Source organism: Staurois parvus, unplaced genomic scaffold (assembly GCF_062004578.1).
Source record: "Staurois parvus isolate SC_StPar_1 unplaced genomic scaffold, SC_StPar_1.0 ptg003735l, whole genome shotgun sequence".
Taxonomy (NCBI): Eukaryota; Metazoa; Chordata; class Amphibia; order Anura; family Ranidae; genus Staurois; species Staurois parvus.
The window spans coordinates 34,343-59,080 of record NW_028321531.1 but is presented as its reverse complement, the minus strand read 5'-3'; the positions used below and the strand labels follow the sequence as shown (position 1 = coordinate 59,080).

The window sequence follows — 24,738 nt, the reverse complement described above, 5'->3', positions numbered from 1 at the left end:
CCGCTCTCCCCGGACCCCGCATTTACTATATCCGCTCTCCCCGGACCCCGCATTCACTATATCCGCTCTCCCCGGACCCCGCATTTACTATATCAGCTCTCCCCGGACCCCGCATTCACTATATCCGCTCTCCCCGGACCCCGCATTTACTATATCCGCTCTCCCCGGACCCCGCATTTACTACATCCGCTCTCCCCGGACCCCGCATTCACACTAGAGGCAGTTCAGTGCGCTTTTTTTCTGCATCAAAAATGCATGCACAGTGTTTTCCATGTATTCCAATGACCTTAGTTCACACCAGTGCAGTCAGTTCCAGTCTGTTTCCGATGCAGAACAAATAGTAGAACACGCTGCATTTCTTCCGCACACAACCATACAGGAACATGGCAAACGACATCAAAACTGCACCGGAACTGCGTGTGGTGTGAACGGTCAGCAAAAACGTATCTGGAATGTATCCGGAGAGCATTTTTGTAGTGTGAACCGGCCCTCATCCCTTTAAACCTGAACACATATGAATGACACGGGTTCTGGGGCGAATTTCATGCAGATAAGTCACTAGGTGAGTTGAATTACCGCCTTCATCAGCCTCAGAACCCGTGTCATGAGGCGAGGTGGCACTCCTAGCTGCTAAATCCCTTTACTCATCAGTCTTGTGACTTCTATCAGTGTCCAGCAGAGCACTGGCTGCAGATTGTAGGAGGAGTTTTCATTCTGCTGTAGGAGGATGCAGAATCCCTGACCTGTGTCTGAAAAGTGCTGATTGGCCCTGTGCTGATCACATGCAACCTCCCCCCCCCCCCCACCAAGAGAAATAAAAACCAAAAAAAAAAAAAAAAAAAAAAACCTCTATAGCAAATACACACCAAACTGAGAATGTGCAGAGTGACTCCACACGAGGAGGAATACACTGCGCACAAACACAGTGTCTCCCAGAAGGGAGCCCACCTCTCCACCGGACTGTATACAATGTGTATATATATATATATATATACACACACACACACACAGTATCTCCCAGAAGTGAGTCCCCCCCTCACATTTTTGTAAATATTTGATTCTCTCTATTCATGTGACAACACTGAAGAAATGACACTTTGCTACAATGTGACGTAGTCAGTGTACAGTTTGTATAACATGGAAATTTGCTGTCCCCCCAAAATAACTCAACACACCGCCATTAATGTCTAAACCGCTGGCAACAAAAGTGACTCCACCCCTAAGTGACAAGGTCCAAATTGGGCCCAATCAGCCATTTTCCCTCCCCGGGGTCATGTGACTCGTTGGTGTTACAAGGTCTCAGGTGTGAATGGGGAGCGGGGGGGTTACATTCGGTGTTATCGCTCTCACTCTCTCATACTGGTCACTGGAAGTTCAACATGGCACCTCATGGCAAAGAACTCTCTCAGGATCTGAAAAAAAGAATTGTTGCTCTACATAAAGATGGCCGAGGCTATAAGAAGATTGCAGAGACCCTGAAACTGAGCTGCAGCACAGTGGCCAAGACCATACAGCGGTGTAACAGGACAGGTTCCACTCACAACAGGCCTCGCCATGGTCCACCAAAGAAGTTGAGTGCATGTGCTCAGCGTCATATCCAGAGGTTGTCTTTGGGAAATAGACGTATGAGTGCTGCCAGCATTGCTGCAGAGGGTGAAGGGGTGGGGGGTCAGCCTGTCAGAGGGGCCAGCATTGCTGCAGAGGGTGAAGGGGTGGGGGGGTCAGCCTGTCAGTGCTCAGACCATACGCCGCACACTGCGTCACATTGGTCTGCATGGCTGTCGTCCCAGAAGGAAGCCTCTTCTAAAGATGATGACCAAGAAAGCCGCAAACAGTTTGCTGAAGACAAGCAGACTGAGGACATGGATTACTGGAACCGTCTCCTGTGGTCTGATGACACCAACATCAACTGATTGGGTTCAGATGGTGTCAGGCGTGTGTGGCGGCAACCAGGTGAGGAGTACAAAGACAAGTGTGTCTTGCCTACAGTCAAGCATGGTGGTGGGGGTGTCATGGTCTGGGGCTGCATGGTGGTGGAAGTGTCATGGTCTGGGGCCCCATGGTGGTGGGAATGTCATGGTCTGGGGCTGCATGGTGGTGGGGGTGTCATGGTCTGGGGCCACATGGTGGTGGGGGTGTCATGGTCTGGGGCTGCATGAGTGCTGCCGGCACTGGGGGGCTACAGTTCATTGAGGAAACCATGAATGCCAACATGTACTGTGACATACTGAAGCAGAGCATGATCCCCTCCCCCCGGAGACTGGGCCGCAGGGCAGTATTCCAACATAACGACCCCAAACACACCTCCAAGACCACCACTGCCTTGCTAAAGAAGCTGAGGATAAAGGTGATGGACTGGCCAAGCGTGTCTCCAGACCTAAACCCTATTGAGCATCTGTGGGGCCAAATGGAAGGTAGAGGAGCGCAAGACCTCCAACATCCACCAGCTCCGTGATGACGTCATGGAGGAGTGGAAGAGGACTCCAGTGGCAACCTGTGAAGCTCTGGTGACCTCCATGCCCAAGAGGGTGAAGGCAGTGCTGGAAAATAATGGCGGCCACACAAAATATTGACACTTTGGGCCCAATTTGGACCTTGTCACTTAGGGGTGGACTCACTTCTGAGAGATACTGGATATATATATACACACAGCAGAGACTCACAGTGACTCTGGGGGTGACCAGCAGGTATACTCTGTGTTGGACCATCTTGAATCCGCTGACATCCCAGTTCCTGGTGACGGCACGAACAACACGATCGCTCCACTGATAGACCCCCAGGCTGCAGAGACACAATACAGAGATGGAGCCCCAGTCCCCCGTCTACACACATATCATGGCCACTCACCTCTGTGGATCTCACCTGTCATTGAAGAGCGGGAGCCCATTTATGTACCTTGGAGTCAGAGGATCGCCATTATCATCCCGATACAACGCAAAGAGACCGGCCGAAAATCCCTGAGAGAGGAAACCATAAAGTCCAACACAAATACGAAGGAGGAAGTCTATATACCTATACTGGGAGACCGGGCTGATTACAGTATACAGTGAAGGAAATGTGTATTTGCTCCCCTGCTGATGCTGAATGTTCGCCCCTCACACAGAAATGATCGGTCTAACAATGGAATGTTCGCCCCTCACACAGAAATGATCGGTCTAACAATGGAATGTTCGCCCCTCACACAGAAATGATCGGTCTAACAATGGAATGTTCTCCCCTCACACAGAAATGATCGCTCTAACAATGGAATGTTCGCCCCTCACACAGAAATGATCGGTCTAACAATGGAATGTTCGCCCCTCACACAGAAATGATCGGTCTAACAATGGAATGTTCGGTGTAACACTGAGAGACAGAATACAACAACAAATTCAGCAGAAATGCGTCTAACAAATGATGACGGATCTGCATGTTCATGAGGGAAAGAAGGATTTGATCCCCTATCATTCAGCAGGATTTCTGGCTCCCAGGTGTCTCTCATACAGGTAACAAGCTGAGATTAGAAGCAGTCTCTTAAAGGGAGTGCTGCTAATCTCATTGTGTTACCTGTATAAGACACCTGTCCACAGGAGCCATCAAACCATCAGATTCCAAACTCTCCACCATGGCAAAGACCAAAGAGCTGTCCAAGGATGTCAGGGACAAGATGGTAGACCTACACAAGGCTGGACTGGGCTACCAAACTATGGCCAAGCAGCTTGGTGAGAAGGTGACAACAGTTGGTGCAATCATTCACAAATGGAAGAAACACAAAACAAGTGTCAGTCTCCCTAGGTCTGGTGCACCATGCAAGATCTCACCTCGTGGAGTGTCAATGATCATGAGAACAGTGAGGAATCATCCCAGTACTACACGTGAGGATCTTGTCAATGATCTCCAGGCAGCTGGGACCACAGTCACCAAGAAAACAATTGGTAACACACTACGCCGACAAGGACTGAAATCCTGCAGTGCCCCCGCAAGGTCCCTCGTCTCAAGAAAGCCCATGTCCAGGCCCGTCTGAAGTCTGCCACTGAACATCTGAATGATGCCGAGGAAGACTGGTGGGAAGTGTTGTGGTCAGAGGAGATCAAAATCCAGCTCTTTGGCATCAACTCAACTCACCGTGTTTGGAGGAAGAGGAATGCTGCCTATGACCCCAAGAACACCATCCCAACTGTGAAACATGGTGGTGGAAACATTCTGCTTTGGGGGTGTTTTTCTGCTAAGGGGACAGGACAACTGCACCGCATCAAAGGGACGATGGACGGGGCAATGTACCCTCAAATCTTGGGTGAGAACCTTCTTCCCTCAGCTAGGGCATTGAAAATGGGTGGTGGATGGGTGTTCCAGCATGACAATGACCCAAAACACACGGCCAAGGCAACAAAGGAGCGGCTCAAGAAGAAGCACATTAAGGTCCTGGAGTGGCCTAGCCAGTCTCCAGACCTTCATCCGATTGAAGATCTGTGGAGGGAGCTGAAAGTTCGAGTTGCCAAACGTCAGCCACCAAACCTTAATGACTTGGAGAGGATCTGCCAAGAGGAGTTGGCTAAAATCCCTCCTGAGATGTGTGCGAACCTGGGGGCCAACTCCAGGAAACGTCTGACCTCTGTGATGGCCAACAAGGGATTGGCCACCAAGTACTAAGTCATGTTTTGTGAAGGGGATCAAATCCTTCTTTCCCTCATGAACATGCAGATCAGTCATCATTTGTTCATTACAGTATTATTTACCGGGAGGACCGGGCTGACTAAACAGGAAAGGGGGGTGTCATGGACAGGGGGAGGTGATGGATAGAATGGAGGGGGGGTGATGGACAGGGAGGCGATGGACAGGGGAAGGGGGGGATGGATAGAATGGGGGGGGGGGGGTGATGGATGGACAGAGGTGTGAGTGATAAGAGGAATTGGACAGGGGTGGTGGTGGACAGGGGAAGAGATGTGATGGACGGGGGAGGGGGTGATGAACGGGGAAAGGGATGATGAACAGGGGAAGGGGTGTTATGGACGAGGGAAGGGGGTGATGGACGGGGAGGGGGGGGTGATGGACAGAGGAAGGGGAGATGGACTGGGGGGGGGGGGGGTTGGGGATGGATGGGGGAAGGGGGTGATGGATGGGGGAAGGGGTGATGGACGAGGGGGGGGGGGTGGCCATGACTTACCAAGGCGTGAATGATTTCATGCTTGACTGTAGACAACATGCCAGCGAACTCCTGCGGCTGGGTGGACATCATGCTGGGACACAGGTTGGCATATCCCGCGATCGGTCTGACAGGAAATACACAGAGATGCTGAGTGACACCAACACATGATTAGTGGAGACATTGGTAGAGGATCCCTCTGGGGTGTGCAGGGCGGGGGAGGGGACATGGACATGAATGGCTCAGTGGAAGACAAAGTTTTGGTGAAGGAGATTAGGACTATTGCAATGTCACCTATACTGCCGTTCCATGGACTGACCTCAGTGTCGTCTGTATGGACGGTCCATGGACTGACCTCAGTGTCGTCTGTATGGACGGTCCATGGACTGACCTCAGTGTCGTCTGTATGGACGGTCCATGGACTGACCTCAGTGTCGTCTGTATGGACGGTCCATGGACTGACCTCAGTGTCCTCTGTATGGACGGTCCATGGACTGACCTCAGTGTCCTCTGTATGGACGGTCCATGGACTGACCTCAGTGTCCTCTGTATGGACGGTCCATGGACTGACCTCGGTGTCGTCTGTACGGACGGTCCACGGACTGACCTCGGTGTCGTCTGTACGGACGGTCCACGGACTGACCTCAGTGTCGTCTGTACGGACGGTCCACGGACTGACCTCAGTGTCGTCTGTACGGACAGTCCACGGACTGACCTCAGTGTCGTCTGTACGGACAGTCCACGGACTGACCTCAGTGTCGTCTGTACGGACAGTCCACGGACTGACCTCAGTGTCGTCTGTATGGACAGTCCACGGACTGACCTCAGTGTCGTCTGTATGGACAGTCCATGGACTGACCTCAGTGTCGTCTGTATGGACAGTCCATGGACTGACCTCAGTGTCGTCTGTATGGACAGTCCATGGACTGACCTCAGTGTCGTCTGTATGGACAGTCCATGGACTGACCTCAGTGTCGTCTGTATGGACAGTCCATGGACTGACCTCAGTGTCGTCTGTATGGACAGTCCATGGACTGACCTCAGTGTCGTCTGTATGGACAGTCCATGGACTGACCTCAGTGTCGTCTGTATGGACAGTCCATGGACTGACCTCAGTGTCGTCTGTATGGACAGTCCATGGACTGACCTCAGTGTCGTCTGTATGGACAGTCCATGGACTGACCTCAGTGTCGTCTGTATGGACAGTCCATGGACTGACCTCAGTGTCGTCTGTATGGACAGTCCATGGACTGACCTCAGTGTCGTCTGTATGGACGGTCCATGGACTGACCTCAGTGTGATCTGTATGGACGGTCCATAGACTGACCTCAGTGTCGTCTGTATGGACGGTCCATGGACTGACCTCAGTGTGATCTGTATGGATGGTCCATAGACTGACCTCAGTGTCCTCTGTATGGACGGTCCTGCGGTTCTCCTACCTGTCCATTTCGGCTTCCAGTTGGCAATACGCTGCGTAAGCGACAATATTTTCCTGGCTGCACCTCTCTGTGGTGATGGCACTGACATAAAGGACAAAGTCGGTGTTTCTGATGCCTCCACTGTCCGGGGGCCCGGAGGGGCCACAATACTGCTCTGTGTTATTGCACAGCATACATTGCTAGAGGGAAGACAGCAGAGAGATCGCAGTGAGTGACACCAAAGCTGCACACCGCCCTCCAGCTGCATGATGGGAAGGAGATCTCACTGGAGATGAACTATTATGGAGAGAAGATGAAGTGTCAAAATGGGGACCCGCCCCCCCTTGCTCCCTCTGCTCCAATCCTTGTAGCCCCCGGTACTGCGGGGTATGGAGGAGCATGTGACCTCTTCCCAGAATGCGGTGTTGGGGCCACAACTCCGGAAAGTCTGGAAGCGACTATAATATAAAGACTGACCTGACCAGACATCCAGATAATGGAACAGACCGGGCAGAGAAGAGACATTCACCTGAAGGTGGTCCTCTGGGACGATGACCGGGCCGCACCTTGTGTGCTGAGCGCAGGCGCCATGACAGTATCGGTGAGGATCCGACTTCTTCTTCAAGTATTGATTGTTTGCACATTGCCTGCAGTCAGCCGGGAGAGAAAACAAACATCAGCAGAGAAGACGGAAGCGGCAGGTAATCCTGATCATAGGCTACAAAGCAGAAAAGGGAGGTACTCCCACTCAGAACCTGATCCCGCCCCCTTTCTGAACCCTAATCTATCTACCCTGTGAAAGGGAGATGTGTGTACTTACCTATTCTGAGGGAGGTCCGGTCACATGTTTCAGTGCAGAGGAGGGACACCTGACCATGGACGCCCCATAGTCAGCCTATGGGTGATGTCACCGCGTGGGCTCTGCAGCCGTCGTCGGTGATCTCTCCTCTTTCCTGAAGCCGGATCATGTGACGGGACCAGAGCGCCCTCGGAACAGGTAAGTATAGGCGCCTTTCCTGTATAGGTTACATAGAAGAGCGTTTAGAGGGGCGGGAGCAGGTTAGTTAGGAACAGGCTGGAGTTCTACTTAAAATTGCAAACTGAGGCTGTCAGAGGAATTAAACGGCAGCGAATGTGTCGGCTCCCAAAACGTCAGCAGATGTGTCGGCTCCCAAAATGGCAGCGGATGTGTCGGCTCACAAAACGGCAGCGGATGTGTCGGCTCCCAAAACGTCAGCAGATGTGTCGGCTCCCAAAATGGCAGCGGATGTGTCGGCTCACAAAACGGCAGCGAATGTGTCGGCTCCCAAAACGGCAGCGGATGTGGTGGATCTGCCGGCTCCCAAACGGCAGCGGATCCGCCGGCTCCCAAACGGCAGTGGATGTGGTGGATCTATTGGCTCCCAAACGGCAGCCCATCCGTCGGCTCCCAAACACGGCAGCCGATCCGTCGACTCCCAAATGGCAGCCGATCCGTCGGCTCCAAAAACGGCAGCCGATCCGTCGGCTCCCAAATGCCAGACGATCCGTCGGCTCCCAAACGCCGGCCGATCCGTCGGCTCCCAAACGCCGGCCGATCCGTCGGCTCCCAAACGCCGGCCGATCCGTCGGCTCCCAAACGGCAGGTGATCCGTCGGCTCCCAAACGGCAGACGATCCGTCGGCTCCCAAACGGCAGACGATCCGTCGGCTCCCAAACGGCAGGTGATCCGTCGGCTCCCAAACGGCAGACGATCCGTCGGCTCCCAAACGGCAGACGATCCGTCGGCTCCCAAACGGCAGACGATCCGTCGGCTCCCAAACGGCAGACGATCCGTCGGCTCCCAAACGCCGGCCGATCCGTCGGCTCCCAAACGGCAGGTGATCCGTCGGCTCCCAAACGGCAGACGATCCGTCGGCTCCCAAACGGCAGACGATCCGTCGGCTCCCAAACGGCAGACGATCCGTCGGCTCCCAAACGGCAGACGATCCGTCGGCTCCCAAACGGCAGACGATCCGTCGGCTCCCAAACGCCTGCCGATCCGTCGGCTCCCAAACGCCAGCCGATCCGTCGGCTCCCAAACGCCTGCCGATCCGTCGGCTCCCAAACGCCAGCCGATCCGTCGGCTCCCAAATGGCAGCCGATCCGTCGGCTCCCAAACCTTCCTGTCTTGTCTCAATCTCCGGACATTCTGGAAGAAGGCCTCAGCTCCGTGATAGCGTCGACACTTGCTTACTGCCTCCTGCCTATTCCCGCTGGCTGGTGAGGTCGGCCCTCATACTGATGGTCTAAGGCAGGGGTAGGCAACCTGAGAGCCGCAGGACTACAAGTTCCATCATGCCTCTGCAAGTCATAGCTGTAACTGTCAGTTTTGTAATCTTTGCAATGCCTCATGGGAAATGTAGTTCCACAACAGCTAGAGAGGCGCAGGTTGCCGACCCTGGTCTAGGGGAACGAGGGTTTAACGGCAAGCACGGGTATTGTCAGAATGGCCGCTCATTCCGGTATGTGAACCCCAGAGAGGCTTGCACTTCATACCCACACAGCACGGTCGGGCCCTTGACCTCCAGTACGGCACTAACACACTACAGTCAAGAACACACCCGCTGCCTGCTGATTGGACAGTAATGAAGCAGCACCACACTGATAAGGGTATTCCTCTGACCTCTCCACCTATCAGCAAGTTCCTTCCTCATATGTGCATTGCAGAAGAGCTCGATTGGCCACCCCTCTCCCAGTCTGAGTGCAGCTGTACAGAGGATGCTGGTGTGTGCATACTGGCATTCATTATTATATTTGGCTTTGATTCCACGATTGACACAATCAATGTTCCCCCGGGGGGGTGACGGGTGTGATGAAGAATGGAGGACACGTTACCCAGCAGTGTGCTGCTACTCCATACTGGTGAAATCACATAGAAATGGCGGCAGGTAGGAGGACTGGCAGATGTCTCACTGCCTTCTGTTGGTATATCTATAGGAGATTGTACAGTGTGTGGCGAGCGGCAGACTCCCAGTCTATGGAGTACAATCACCGTCACTAATATTCCGGAGGGTAGGACTGGGATGGACTTACCTGCTCAGCAGGATGGAGCTGCTGGGTCTCCGCACTTGGAATGTCTTCTGTAGGTAGGAAATGGCTTGTGGGAAGAGCTTGCTCTGTGGACAGAGAAGGTGACATGAGAGATCCGTCCTCATCTCAGAGCCGGAACCCCGAATCCCAAACAGCTTCATATACAGGGAGCACCTAATGCCCATCACAGGACTGGACCCCAAATTCCCCCCGGCTTCATATGAAGAGTGTTTGATGACCTCCCATCGGGGGGTATAGAGGTATGAGGGGGTATAGAGGTATGGGGGGTATAAAGTACAGGGGGTATGGAGGTACGAAAGGTATAGAGGTACGGGGGCTATGGAGGTCCAGGAGGTATAGAGGTACGGGGGGTATGGAGGTACGGGAGATATGGAGGTATGGGGGGGTATAGAGGTACGGGAGGTATGGGGGGGTATGGAGGTATGGGGGGTATAAAGTACAGGGGGTATGGAGGTACGAATGGTATAGAGGTATGGGGGCTATGTAGGTCCAGGAGGTATAGAGGTACGGGGGGTATGGAGGTACGGGAGATATGGAGGTATAGAGGTACGGGAGGTATGGGGGGGTATAGAGGTATGAGGGGTATAGAGGTATGGGGGGGTATGGAGCTATGGCGGGTATATAGAGGTATGGGGGGTATAGCGGGTATATAGAGGTACAGGGGGTATAGAGGTACGGGGGGGGTATAGAGGTACAGGGGGGTATAGAGGTACGGGAGGTATGGAGGTACGGGGGGTATAGAGGTACGAGGGGTATAGAGGTATGGGGGGGTATGGAGTTATGGGGGGTATAGGGGTACGGCGGGTATATAGAGGTACGGGGGTATGGAGGTACGGGGGGTATAGCGAGGTACAGGGGGTATAGAGGTACAGGGGGTATAGGGGTACAGGGGGTATGGGAAGGGTGGATAGACAGCCAGCAGAGTCCTGGCATTAGTAATATATAATAAGTTCAGCGCTACACATACACCAACATAATGTAAAGAACATATAAAAAATATAATAATAATACCAATAGTCACAATATAAATCCTGACAAAGTCACGTGACGGTGACGCAACGCATAGATACGCGGTGACGCAGCATCCGGTTTGCCGTGACGTACTTCCGGTACAGCCGCCATCTTACAACACCCCGAGTGTAACCAGAAAACCCATACAGTACACCCGTACATCCCTATGGAACTGTGGATTGTGACTGCGGCATGTGAGTTGACATCTGATTTATTTAATAAAAGCAGCTATTTTGTGGCATATTACACTATGAGAGATTCTTCCTGTGTTTATGTCACCCGGATGAGAGGTATATCCTGCCGAGATCAGGAGCCGGTGTATCCTGAATACTTACCTACCGGATGAGAGGTATATCCTGCCGAGACCAGGAGCCGGTGTATCCTGAATACTTACCTACCGGATGAGAGGTATGTCCTGCCGAGACCAGGAGCCGGTGTATCCTGAATACTTACCTACCGGATGAGAGGTATATCCTGCCGAGACCAGGAGCCGGCGTATCCTGAATACTTACCTACCGGATGAGAGGTATATCCTGCCGAGACCAGGAGCCGGTGTATCCTGAATACTTACCTACCGGATGAGAGGTATATCCTGCTGAGATCAGGAGCCGGTGTATCCTGAATACTTACCTACCGGATGAGAGGTATATCCTGCTGAGATCAGGAGCCGGTGTATCCTGAATACTTACCTACCGGATGAGAGGTATATCCTGCTGAGACCAGGAGCCGGTGTATCCTGAATACTTACCTACCGGATGAGAGGTATATCCTGCCGAGATCAGGAGCCGGTGTATCCTGAATACTTACCTACCGGGTGAGAGGTCCATGGGAGACTTGCTGGTGATATCTGCCAATGTTGGATCAAGATCCTGAGCGATCTTAAAGGCATACAGGCCCATTGGGCCGCAAAGGGGAGGTGGGGGGCAATTTAGCCGCAGGAGGAGAGTCGCTCCCCATCACTTGCATTGTACCGCTTGGAGCTGAGCTCCACCATAGAGCGTCATGAACTTTATTCACTTATGATACTTATCGAATACTCACTCTTCACATCAGTGGGTGGGACAGGGGCCACATCCAGTATACGGAGATCTATTCTGTAATCTGATCACATGATTTGGTCACCTTATTGCACTAATAGACATTTATTTTGTGACTATTGGAATTATTATTATATTTTTATGTTCTTTACATTATGTTGGTATATGTGTAGCTCTGCACTTATTATATATTACTGATCTTTTGCTGTTTGGTACCAGTTTGAGTGCTGGCGGCTTGGATATTTTAGGGACTCCATTGAGCGCAGGAGGATTATATATTTATAGAGTGCTGGCATTGCACCCCCAGGCAGGGTTCTAGTTTGCTCCGCTCGGCATCTACATGGGAAGGAGTGAATGTGACGAACTTCTGATTCCTCTATAATGAGGACAGATCTGTGGTGTATGGGGGGGTCACATCCCGATTCCACTGCCTCTGCCCCCCCCACATTGTGTAATAGGTGTATTCTTCATCTGCCGATACATCACATCTCACCTTCACAAGTCTCCTCTTCACCACCACCAGACTGCAAATACAAAGAGGACAACCATCAGAGGACATGACATCACACCTGACATATATATATACTGTCCATATACCTGAGAGAGGAGTGCGGTCACCTACCGCCATCTACCTGTACAGAGACCACAGACCCCCACTGACTCCCTCATAGTGTGTGGCTGCGGGGGAGGGGACATTAGGGTGTAAGCTCCTCTGGAATAGAGACTGATGGGACTGTGGGGGAAGGGACATTAGAGCGTAAGCTCCTCTGGTACAGAGACTGATGGGACTGTGGGGGAGGGGACATTACACTGTAAGCCACGCCCCCAGAGACTGACAGATAGCAGCTACGGGGACCTGACATTCCTCCACGCCTTTGTCCAGGCTCCTGGCCGCCACCTGTCCTTCTCAAGACCCCAAATCTTCCCAACCTCACCCAGAATGTTGTTCACCACCACCTCAACAGGAAGGACCTGACACCGTGCATTCCACGTGTAGTAACGGACTACTAAGCTAACTAGAAAAAGTGTCTCAAAATCAAAGTCCCGGTGAGTCTGAAAGGCTCCGTAAGACCACTCCGCATAACTCAAGCGGGAAAGGAAAGGGATCCCCAGAGCCCCACCCACCCGCTTGTAGACATCTATATTGAAGGGGCACTGAAGCAAGAAATGATCCATCGTCTCCTCCACCCCACCGCACTCCACTCTTGGACAACCACGGTTCTCCGCAGAGCGATGCTTCAGGTTGCCCTTCACATAGAGTCTGCCATGGAACGAGAGCCAGGCCAAATCCCAAAACTTTAAAGGGATTCTCTCCAGATTCATCAAACGCAGACCCTCCCTCATAACCGGGTCTGGGCAATCCCTCAAGGCCAATGGCTTGCTAAAGGCAGATTCAACAACCCTCCTCTCAAGGGCCTTCCTAGGAAGAGACTTAATTTCCTCCGCCGTCACTCGCCATTGCCAAAGCATTTTCAGACATGGGGCAACATAAGCCGGGAGCTTACCATGTTGGACCCTCAGGCTTTTCACTGGCCCACCATTCTCCCAGCTCCATAGAAAAGGCCTAAACCAGGACTGAAAAATACCAACCCACCCAGGCGGTTCCTCTGCCAGCATGCTACCAAAATTATGTTTCAAAAACATCAGAGAAAAGAAAACCACCGGGTTGACCATACCTAGGCCACCCATCCGCCTGGGAAGGTAGGTTACAGACCTCTTAATGAGGTTCAGTTTTTGCCCCCATAAGAGCTGGAAGAAACAACTGTAGATCCTCGCATAGAGAGACACTGGAACACAGACAAAGCTGACATACAGAAATACCGGGATCAGGTAAGTTTTAATCAGGTCAATCCTTTCCCTGTAAGAGAGTTTCCAATCCTTCCAGATGGCCACCTTGGCATCGGCATCTTGTAGCCTGCTTACCCAATGTGCAAGGCCGTAGTCACCGGGACCAAATTTGATGCCTAAAACTTTAATTTCCTGCTGGGGCTCTGGGAAGGCGTCCGGAAGGGTAAAGCCTTCGCCTTCCTCTCCCATCCAGAAAACCTCACTCTTATCCTGATTGATCTTTGAGCCAGATGCCTCAGCATACTGTTCCATCACCGAGACCACCTCCTCCGCCTTCTGCCTCAGCGTACTGTTCCATCACCGAGACCACCTCCTCCGCCTCCTGCCTCAGCATACTGTTCCATCACCGAGACCACCTCCTCCGCCTCCTGCCTCAGCATACTGTTCCATCACCGAGACCAGCTCCTCCACCTCCTACCTCAGCGTACTGTTCCATCACCGAGACCACCTCCTCCGCCTCCTGCCTCAGCATACTGTTCCATCACCGAGACCACCTCCTCGGTCTCCTGCCTCAGCATACTGTTCCATCACCGAGACCACCTCCTCCGCCTCCTGCCTCAGCGTACTGTTCCATCACCGAGACCCCCTCCTCCGCCTCCTGCCTCAGCATACTGTTCCATCACCGAGACCACCTCCTCTGCCTCAGCATACTGTTCCATCACTGAGACCACCTCCTGCCTCAGCATACTGTTCCATCACCCAGACCACCTCCTCCGCCTCCTGCCTCAGCATACTGTTCCATCACCCAGACCACCTCCTCCGCCTCCTGCCTCAGCATACTGTTCCATCACCGAGACCACCTCCTCCGCCTCCTGCCTCAGCATACTGTTCCATCACCGAGACCCCCTCCTCCGCCTCCTGCCTCAGCATACCGTTCCATCACCCAGACCACCTCCTCCGCCTCCTGCCTCAGCATACCGTTCCATCACCCAGACCACCTCCTCCGCCTCCTGCCTCAGCATACTGTTCCATCACCCAGACCACCTCCTCCGCCTCCTGCCTCAGCATACTGTTCCATCACCCAGACCACCTCCTCCGCCTCCTGCCTCAGCATACTGTTCCATCACCCAGACCACCTCCTCCGCCTCCTGCCTCAGCATACTGTTCCATCACCGAGACCACCTCCTCCGCCTCTTGCCTCAGCATACCGTTCCATCACCGAGACCACCTCCTCCGCCTCCTGCCTCAGCATACCGTTCCATCACCGAGACCACCTCCTCCGCCTCCTGCCTCAGCATACCGTTCCATCACCGAGACCACCTCCTCCGCCTCCTGCCTCAGCATACCGTTCCATCACCGAGACCACGTCCTCCGCCTCCTGCCTCAGCATACCGTTCCATCACCGAGACCACGTCCTCCACCTCCTGCCTCAGCATACCGTTCCATCACCCAGACCACCTCCTCCGCCTCCCGCCTCAGCATACTGTTCCATCACCGAGACCATCTCCTCCACCTCTTGAGTCCCGGAGATGTAAACAGACACGTCATCAGCATAGGCCACGACCCTCAGAGGGGGCTCTCCAGGAATGCCCAAAGGAACTCCACACAACGGTCCGCTCTCTAACCTCCGAATGAAGGGATCGATTACAAACGCGTATAGCAGAGGACTCAAAGGACATCCCTGACGCACACCTGAGCCAACCTCAAAGGGTCGTCCAATCCAACCATTCACAAGCATGAAGCTTTCAGCCCCTCTGTATAAGGTCTTTAGCCAATCAATAAAGCCCCCCTCCAGGCCATACTTGCCAAGAAGCAGCCATAGGTACTCATGATTGACTCAATCAAAAGCTTTGGCCTGATCCAATGCCAGCAGGAACTTTTTCCCAGCCTGCAGCCCTGCACCGCTCCAGGGCCTCCCGGACAGCTAACACCGCTGAAAAAGTGCTTCTTCCCTGAACCGAACAGTGCTGATGGTGAGAAAGTAAATTGCCTGCAAAAGAGGATAAACGCCAGAAAATGATCTTTGCCAGTATCTTCCTATCAACATTGAGAAGGCTAATGGGCCGCCAATTCTCAATTCTGGAAGAATCCTTACCCTTTGACAGAAGAATCACTGCAGATTGTCGCATGGAGGGAGAGAGCGAACCCTCTCTCAGACAGCCATTAAACACCTCCACCAAATATGAGGCCAGAGTCACCTTGAAGTGCTTATAAAACTCGGCTGTCAATCCGTCTGGCCCAGGCGACTTCTTCATGGCAAGCTGATCAATAGCTTTCACCACCTCATCTGCCGTGATGTCCTCTGTCAAACTCACAAGAGAACTGCCATTTCCCAGTCCTGGAGTAGAGTCCAGAAAACCCAACATGCTCCCCTGATCGAGGTCCCTCCTACCCAGGACTCACAGGAGAACTGCCATTTCCCAGTCCTGGAGCAGAGTCCAGAAAACCCAACATGCTCGCCCGATCGAGGTCCCTCCTACCCAGGACTCACAGGAGAACTGCCATTTCCCAGTCCTGGAGTAGAGTCCAGAAAACCCAACATGCTCGCCCGATTGAGGTCCCTCCTACCCAGGAGGTCAGCATAATATGACCTGGAGGTTTCCTGGATCCCCGACTTGGACTTTGTCAGGGAACCCGTACTGTCAACCAGGCCTACAACTGACTTCACTGCTCTACCTTGTTTGCAGTTCTGGTAAGGGTCGGGCGAGTGATATTTCCCATAATCCCTCTCCAGAACCAAAGAGGCATGCCTGTCATATTGACACTGCCTGAGCAAGAGTTTAACCTCAGAGATCGCTTCTGGATCTCCATTATTCGAGACAAGCCGATCGAGCTTCCTCCGCAGACGCTGGTAGGTGACATACTTATCAAGCTGTTTATTCCTTCCTATGGCCTTGAAAAACCCAACGATCCTTCGTTTTGTAAGCTCCCACCACTCGGACTTACTGCTGCAAATGTCCATGATTGATACCTGTGCCTGAAAAAAATCCTCAAAGGATTGACTCACCTTCTCATCGTCCAGGAGTGCCGAATTCAGCTTCCAGGTACCCCTCCCCTTAGGTGGTGTATCGGGGCCACTCAGAGTCACAGACAGAATACAGTGATCGGAAAACTCTACCGCCTGACACACTGGTGCCGAGAAGGCGGTGTTCCCCTTTAAAAAAAACCTATCTATTCTACTCTGACTAGAACCTCGCTGAAAAGTGAATCCCGTGTCGTCTGGGCAGCAATGAATGTGCACATCAACCAGACCTGCCTCTCTACCCGTCACAGTCCAGCCTGACTCCGGTCCCTCTCCTGTCCTTAGTCCTAGTGATGGTGTTAAAGTCACCACCGAAGACAACTTGCTGGGCTGTAAAAAGGAAAGGCTTGATCTTCATGAAGAGGCATTTCCTGTCCCATTTCGTCTGGGGCCCATAGATGTTAATCAGGCGCAGGTCCTGCCCCCCCCCCCCCCCCATGGAGACGTCTAAGACCATGCATCTCCCCATTTCTACCTCAATAATCCGCCGACAGGTTAGGGTTATGGTTATGCATGGCCTCAGGGCACCGGTTGTACGAATGGCCAACCTTATCACAAAGATTGCACCTGATGATGTTACAATCCTTAGCCAGATGTTCCAGATCCTGATATAGAGAGCACTTCATCTCTGGACATGAGGAGGCCAAGTGACCCCGAGAACCAGATGCCCCAGATCCTGGCACAGAGAGCACTTCATCTCTGGACATGAGGAGGCCAAGTGACCCCGAGAACCAGATGCCCCAGATCCTGGCACAGAGAGCACTTCATCTCTGGACATGAGGAGGCCAAGTGACCCCAAGAACCAGATGCCCCAGATCCTGGCACAGAGAGCACTTCATCTCTGGAGATGAGGCGGCCAGGTGCCCCCGAGAACCGCACTTATCGCAGAGCTTGGGCTGTCTAGGGTAGAACACAACAATCCCATCCTCATACAGCCTCATCCATACCGACCACTCACTAGTCCATATCCCCCTCTCATCCGCACCGACCACCCACCAGTCCATATCCCCCTCTCATCCGCACAGACCACCGACCAGTCCATATCCCTCTCTCATCCGCACAGACCACCGACCAGTCCATATCCCTCTCTCATCCGCACAGACCACCCACCAATCCATATCCCCCTCTCATCTGCACCGACCACCCACCAGTCCATATCTCTCTCTCATCTTCACCGACCACCCACCAGTCCATATCCCTCTCTCATCCACAATCTTCTTCAGTGGTGTAAGTAGCTCCCCAAATCTCCTCAGCCTGACAGCCAAGTCAGCCGAAGGAATGGACTCATTCCTTACTAGGATGGTGACCGTCTTAACAAGAGGTTGGCGTGAGACAAGTTTCAGGACGAGTTCCCTCCACTCCGGCAGACCCTTATACATGTGTTCATACTTCTCCCAGAATATATCCAGAGACTCGGGGCGCACAAAGGACAGATCATATTCATAGGAGCCCACCGGACTAATCAAAGCGAAGATCTCATCCACCTTAAACCCCATCTCCAAAATCCTGTCCACCACCAACTTCTTGACCGGGGGAGCACCCCCACCCTCCCACCTGACAGGGGGAGTGCCCCCACCTTCCAACCTGACAGGGGGAGCACCCCCACCCTCCCACCTGACAGGGGGAGTGCCCCCACCTTCCAACCTGACAGGGGGAGCGCCCCCACCTTCCAACCTGAGCTGTACCACATTCCTCCTCCTGAAGGATAGGGGCACAGATGGCAGACCTCCCCCCAGAGCTGACAGCCTGATGTGACCCCCTCCTCCCAGCCAGAGCCCCAGCATAGGTTTTATTTGCAGCATTAGTTGTAGTGGACCTTAACGCTGCACCCCACCCATTGGTTGCAGGAACCTCAGAGCCCCCGCTCTGCAAACTACCATCAGAGGCAGCAGCAGTCACTCCATCCACCAACACACAGGCATTCCCCTTTCCAAGCACTCTTATCATTCACGTTTCCTATCACTCAGGGCACTACTGCTCCCAGCAGACCCACTCACACCAGATGCTACTGTCTCCCCCTCCCCCAACATATTCCTCTTAGGCAAAAGCCTGTGACTGGGGGAGGGGATATCAGAGTGTGGGCTCCTCTGGTACAGAGACTGATGTGACCGTGGGGGAGGGGACATTAGAGTGTAAGCTCCTCTGTACAGAGACCGATGGGACCGTGGGGGAGGGTACATTAGAGCGTAAGCTCCTCTGGTACAGAGACTGATGGGACTGTGGGGGAAGGGAACATTAGAGCGTAAGCTCCTCTGGTACAGAGACCGATGGGACTGTGGGGGAGGGGACATTAGAGTGTAAGCTCCTCTGTACAGAGACTGATGGGACTGTGGGGGAGGGGACATTAGAGCGTAAGCTCCTCTGGTACAGAGACCGATGGGACCGTGGGTGGAGGGGACATTAGAGCGTAAGCTCCTCTGGTACAGAGACCGATGGGACTGTGGGGGAGGGGACATTAGAGCGTAAGCTCCTCTGGTACAGAGACCGATGGGACTGTGGGGGAGGGGACATTAGACCGTAAGCTCCTCTGGTACAGAGACAGATGGGACTGTGGGGGAGGGGGCATTAGAGTGTAAGCTCCTGTGTACAGAGCCATGTGCAGGGACAGAAGTGGAGGGAACACTCACTGGTCTATACTGGGGTCATAGTGGATCTGCACTCGCAGTTGCTGCTCGGCGTCTCTCTTCCAGATGTGATCGCTCTTCTGCTGGACTCTGTAGATGACCTGAGAGAGGAGATGGGAGATGATGATAAAAAGCCCTCCCTGGACCCCAATGACCCGAACAACCTCAGACCCATCTCCCTGCTCCCATTTACATCCAAACTCCTCGAGCACCTCGTCTACACCCACCTAAGCTCTCACCTCAATGACAACCACCTCCTCGATCCCCTACAGTCCACCGAAACCGCCTTACTCAAACTCTCCAACGACCTGCTAACCGCCAAAGCTAATGGCCACTATTCAGTGCTCCTACTCCTTGACCTCTCTGCGGCCTTCCACACAGTCCACCACCCCCTCCTCCTCAAAAATCTACACTACCTCGGCCTCAGAGATTCTGCTCTCTCCTGGCTCTCATCCTACCTGTCACAACGCTCTTTCAGGGTTACCTATAATGCTACCACCTCCCCCTCACTCCCCCTCTCTGTTGGGGTCCCTCAAGGCTCTGTCCTCGGGCCCCTTCTCTTCTCCATCTACACCTCCTCCCTTGGCCAACTCATACACTCTCACGGCTTCAACTACCACCTCTATGCCGACGACACACAAATCTATCTCTCAACCCCCCACCTCACCCCCTCAGTCTCCGCCCGAATCACACACCTGCTGAGCGACATATCAGACTGGATGTCGCTCCACTTCCTTAAACTGAACCTCTCCAAGACGGAGTTTCTTGTCTTCCCCCCAGCCCGGACCCCCCCCCCATTGACTTCTCCATCATGTCCAACAACGCCACCATCAAACCCGCCCTGCAGGCCAGAGTACTTGGTGTCATTCTTGACTCCAACCTATCCTTCCAGCCCCAAGTCCAATCTTTAACAAACTCGTGCCGCCTCCACCTCCGCAACATGCAGACTCCGCCTCCGCAACATGCAGACTCCGCCTCCGCAACATGCAGACTCCGCCTCCGCAACATCGCCAAAATCCGCACGTTCCTAACCCCAGAAACCACTAAACAGCTCATCCACTCCCTCATCATATCACGACTCGACTACTGCAACTCCCTCCTCACTGGCCTGCCTCGCCACAGGCTATCCCCGCTTCAGTCCATCCTGAATACGGCTGCCAGACTCATTCACCTTTCCAACCGCTCCATCTCCGCCACCCCCCTCTGCCAATCCCTCCACTGACCTCCACTCAGTGTCCTCCACCCCCCTCTGCCAATCCCTCCACTGGCTTCCGATTGCGCAACGGATCAAATTCAAAATCCTAACACTGACGTACAAAGCTGTCCACCATACTGCCCCGAACTACATCACTGACCTAATATCCAAGTACCGCCCAACACGCACACTCCGCTCCTCACAAGACCTCCTTCTCTCTAGTTCCCTGGTCTCCTCCTCCCATGCCCGCCTCCAGGACTTCTCCAGGGTGTCACCCATCCTCTGGAACTCCCTGCCCCAACCCATCAGATTATCATCTACTCTCCTCTCCTTTAAGCGCACCTTGAAAACCCATCTCTTCAGGGAAGCCTACCCCACCCCCTGCTAACTTGCCGACCTCCTTCACTCTTCCTACCACTCCATCCCCCACAGCTATCTCCTCCTGTGCCACCATCCCCTCCCTCCTAGATTGTAAGCTCCAAGGAGCAGGGCCCTCGATCCCCTCATGTTTTGCATTGTATTGGTATTGTTCTGTCACATGTTCTGTCCCCCTCTGTAATGTACAGCGCTGAGCCAACTGTTGTCGCCATAAGTCCTGTATAATAATAATAATAATGAGTCCCACAGAGATCCCATCTGTGTCCAGGGGGAGGGGGAGGAGGATAGGGATGATGATAAAGATGATGACAATGGGGATAGTGATGATGACAGGGATGGGGGTAGGCATGATGATAGGGATGGGGGTAGGGATGATGATAGGGATGGGGGTAGGGATGATGATAAGGATGGGGGTAGGGATGATGATGATGACAGGGATGGGGGAATGGATGATGATGACAGGGATGGGGGTAGGGATGATGATGATAGGGATGATGATGACAGGGATGGGGGTAGGGATGATGATGACAGGGATGGGGGAATGGATGATGATGACAGGGATGGGGGAATGGATGATGATGATGGGGGAATGGATGATGATGGGGTAGGGATGATGATGACAGGGATGGGGTAGGGATGATGCTGATGGGGTAGGGATGATGCTGACAGGGATGGGGGAATGGATGATGATGATGGGGTAGGGATGATGATGACAGGGATGGGGGAATGGATGATGATGATGGGGTAGGGATGATGATGACAGGGATGGGGGAATGGATGATGATGATGATGGGGTAGGGATGATGCTGATAGGGATGACACATCGGTGCTCGGTATGCACTGTATATACAGCCGGTAGAGGTGTATACAGGAGGTCAGTACATATCACAGTGCAGTATATACATGCAGGAGGTCACATGAGGTCAGTGTGGCCCCTCCCCCTCACCTCCTCGGGTCCCGGGGCTCGGTGCCGGCAGTTGATGGTGCTGGTCGGTGATTGGCAGGTCAGGACGAGCAGGGCCCCCACAGTGAGCAGAGCCCCCCCGGACCGAGCCGCCATCTTCATCCATCCGTCACCCTGGCAACGTGACGTCACTCCTTTGAGCCTTAGAACCTCTTCCGCACCACCTGACCTGTCACCCCGGCAACGTCTTTGGCTTCGTTTTAAGGCCCGCCCATTCGCCATATTGCCGGAGCCCGATGTCCTGAGGGAGGAGAGGGGGGAGGAGTGTTCTCTATTCGGACAGACGGAGAGGTACCAGCGGCCATGTACATCCCTGTGCGGGACTCCCCATCGTGTAGAGTGCAGAGGGGGAGATCCTGGAGGAGGTTTTATCTCTGTATACCCTCATTTCCGCTGCTGGGGACACCCCTGAGGAGCCCCACAAATCCACCATCACAGAGCTCATAAACTGGACCCTCCGACCCCTTCCTGACCCGTAGGTGACCCTCCGACCCTTTCCTGACCCGCAGGTGACCCTCCGACCCCTTCCTGACCTGTAGGTGACCCTCCGACCCTTTCCTGACCCGCAGGTGACCCTCCGACCTCTCCCTGACCCGTAGGTGACCCTCCGACCCTTTCCTGACCCGCAGGTGACCCTCCTACCTCTCCCTGACCCGTAGGTGACCCTCCGACCCTTTCCTGACCCGCAGGTGACCCTTTGACCTCTCCCTGACCCGCAGGTGACCCTCCGACCGCTCCCTAAACTGCAGGTGACCCTCCAACCCATATATATATATATACACAGTATCCCCCCAGAAGTGAGTCCCCCCCCCCTCACATTTGTGTCAATATTTGATTCTCTCTTTCCATGTGACAACACTGAAGAAATGACACTTTGCTACAATGTGACGTAGTCAGTGTACAGTTTGTATAACATGTAGATTTGCTGTCCCCTCAAATAACTCAACACACCGCCATTAATGTCTAAACCGCTGGCAACAAAAGTGACTCCACCCCTAAGTGACAAGGTCCAAATTGGGCCCAAAGTGTCAATATTTTGTGTGTCCGCCATTATTTTCCAGCACTGCCTTCACCCTCTTGGGCATGGAGGTCACCAGAGCTTCACAGGTTGCCACTGGAGTCCTCTTCCCCTCCTCCATGACGTCATCACAGAGCTGGTGGATGTTAGAGAACTTGCGCTCCTCTACCTTCCGTTTGGCCCCACAGATGCTCAATAGGGTTTAGGTCTGGAGACATGCTTGGCCAGTCCATCACCTTCATCCTCAGCTTCTTCAGCAAGGCAGTGGTGGTCTTGGAGGTGTGTTTGGGGTCGTTATGTTGGAATACTGCCCTGCGGCCCAGTCTCTGAAGGGAGGGGATCATGCTCTGCTTCAGTATGTCACAGTACATGTTGGCATTCATGGTTCCCTCAATGAACTGTAGCCCCCCAGTGCCGGCAGCACTCATGCAGCCCCAGACCATGACACCCCCACCACCATGCGGCCCCAGACCATGACACCCCCACCACCATGCGGCCCCAGACCATGACACCCCCACCACCATGCGGCCCCAGACCATGACACCCCCACCACCATGCGGCCCCAGACCGTGACACCCCCACCACCATGCGGCCCAGACCGTGACACCCCCACCACCATGCGGTCCCAGACCGTGACACCCCCACCACCATGCGGCCCCAGACCGTGACACCCCCACCACCATGCGGCCCCAGACCATGACACCCCCACCACCATGCGGCCCCCAGACCATGACACTCCCACCCCCATGCGGCCCCAGACCATGACACCCCCACCACCATGCGGCCCCAGACCATGACACCCCCACCACCATGCGGCCCCAGACCATGACACCCCCACCACCATGCCGGCCCCAGACCATGACACCCCCACCACCATGCGGCCCCAGACCGTGACACCCCCACCACCATGCGGCCCCAGACCGTGACACCCCCACCACCATGCGGTCCAGACCGTGACACCCCCACCACCATGCGGCCCCAGACCGTGACACCCCCACCACCATGCGGCCCCAGACCATGACACCCCCACCACCATGCAGCCCCAGACCATGACACCCCCACCACCATGCTTGACTGTAGACAAGACTTGTCTTTGTACTCCTCACCTGGTTGCCGCCACACACGCCTGACACCATCTGAACCCAATCAGTTGATGTTGGTGTCATCAGACCACAGGAGACGGTTCCAGTAATCCATGTCCTTAGTCTGCTTGTCTTCAGCAAACTGTTTGCGGGATTTCTTGTCCATCATCTTTAGAAGAGGCTTCCTTCTGGGACGACAGCCATGCAGACCAATGTGATGCAGTGTGCGGCGTATGGTCTGAGCACTGACAGGCTGACCCCCCACCCCTTCACCCTCTGCAGCAATGCTGGCCCCACTGACAGGCTGACCCCCCACCGAATAATAAAGGGAATGTTCAGACAATTAATAAATCTTCCCCCATTTTACTGATACGCTGCAAAGATGGCCATGGACATCTGACTGCATAGTGACAGGACTCTCTGGCCCCGACTGCCATACACAGGAGCAGACATTCTATAGCTGCCATTTGGGTGCAGAGCGCCAACATCACTTATAGGTCTTCAAGCAAAGGTCAGGAGTATGCAATGTACACATAGCTTACAAAGGTCAGGGGTCAGGAGTATGCAATGTACAAACAGCTTACAAAGGTCAGGGTCAGGAGTATGCAATGTACACACAGCTTACAAAGGTCAGGGGTCAGGAGTATGCAATGTACACACAGCTTACAAAGGTCAGGGGTCAGGAGTATGCAATGTACACACAGCTTACAAAGGTCAGGGTCAGGATTATGCAATGTTACACACAGTTTACAAAGGTCAGGGGTCAGGAGTATGCAATGTACACACAGCTTACAAAGGTCAGGGGTCAGGAGTATGCAATGTACACACAGCTTACAAAGGTCAGGGGTCAGGAGTATGCAATGTACACATAGCTTACAAAGGTCAGGGTCAGGATTATGCAATGTACACATAGCTTACAAAGGTCAGGGGTCAGGAGTATGCAATGTACACATAGCTTACAAAGGTCAGGGGTCAGGAGTATGCAATGTACACACAGCTTACAAAGG

At 53.7% G+C, this 24,738-nt stretch overlaps 1 protein-coding gene across 1 annotated transcript in view; it reads right to left on the bottom strand.

Moving 5' to 3' along the window:
- LMLN (leishmanolysin like peptidase) overlaps positions 1–21,769 on the bottom strand; it is a gene marked incomplete at its 3' end in the record, with an annotated part of 33,993 nt that extends 12,224 nt beyond the window's left edge. The window contains exons 1-9 of the mRNA XM_089667999.1: positions 21,614–21,769; positions 19,098–19,195; positions 12,154–12,184; positions 9,595–9,677; positions 7,070–7,187; positions 6,562–6,740; positions 5,144–5,249; positions 2,863–2,957; positions 2,664–2,781 (exon numbers count right to left, since the gene is read on the bottom strand). Coding sequence (XP_089524125.1) covers positions 2,664–2,781; positions 2,863–2,957; positions 5,144–5,249; positions 6,562–6,740; positions 7,070–7,187; positions 9,595–9,677; positions 12,154–12,184; positions 19,098–19,195; positions 21,614–21,733 — 948 coding nt within the window. The remainder of the gene's footprint in view (positions 1–2,663; positions 2,782–2,862; positions 2,958–5,143; positions 5,250–6,561; positions 6,741–7,069; positions 7,188–9,594; positions 9,678–12,153; positions 12,185–19,097; positions 19,196–21,613) is intronic.
- Between the last annotated feature and the right edge of the window lie 2,969 nt (positions 21,770–24,738).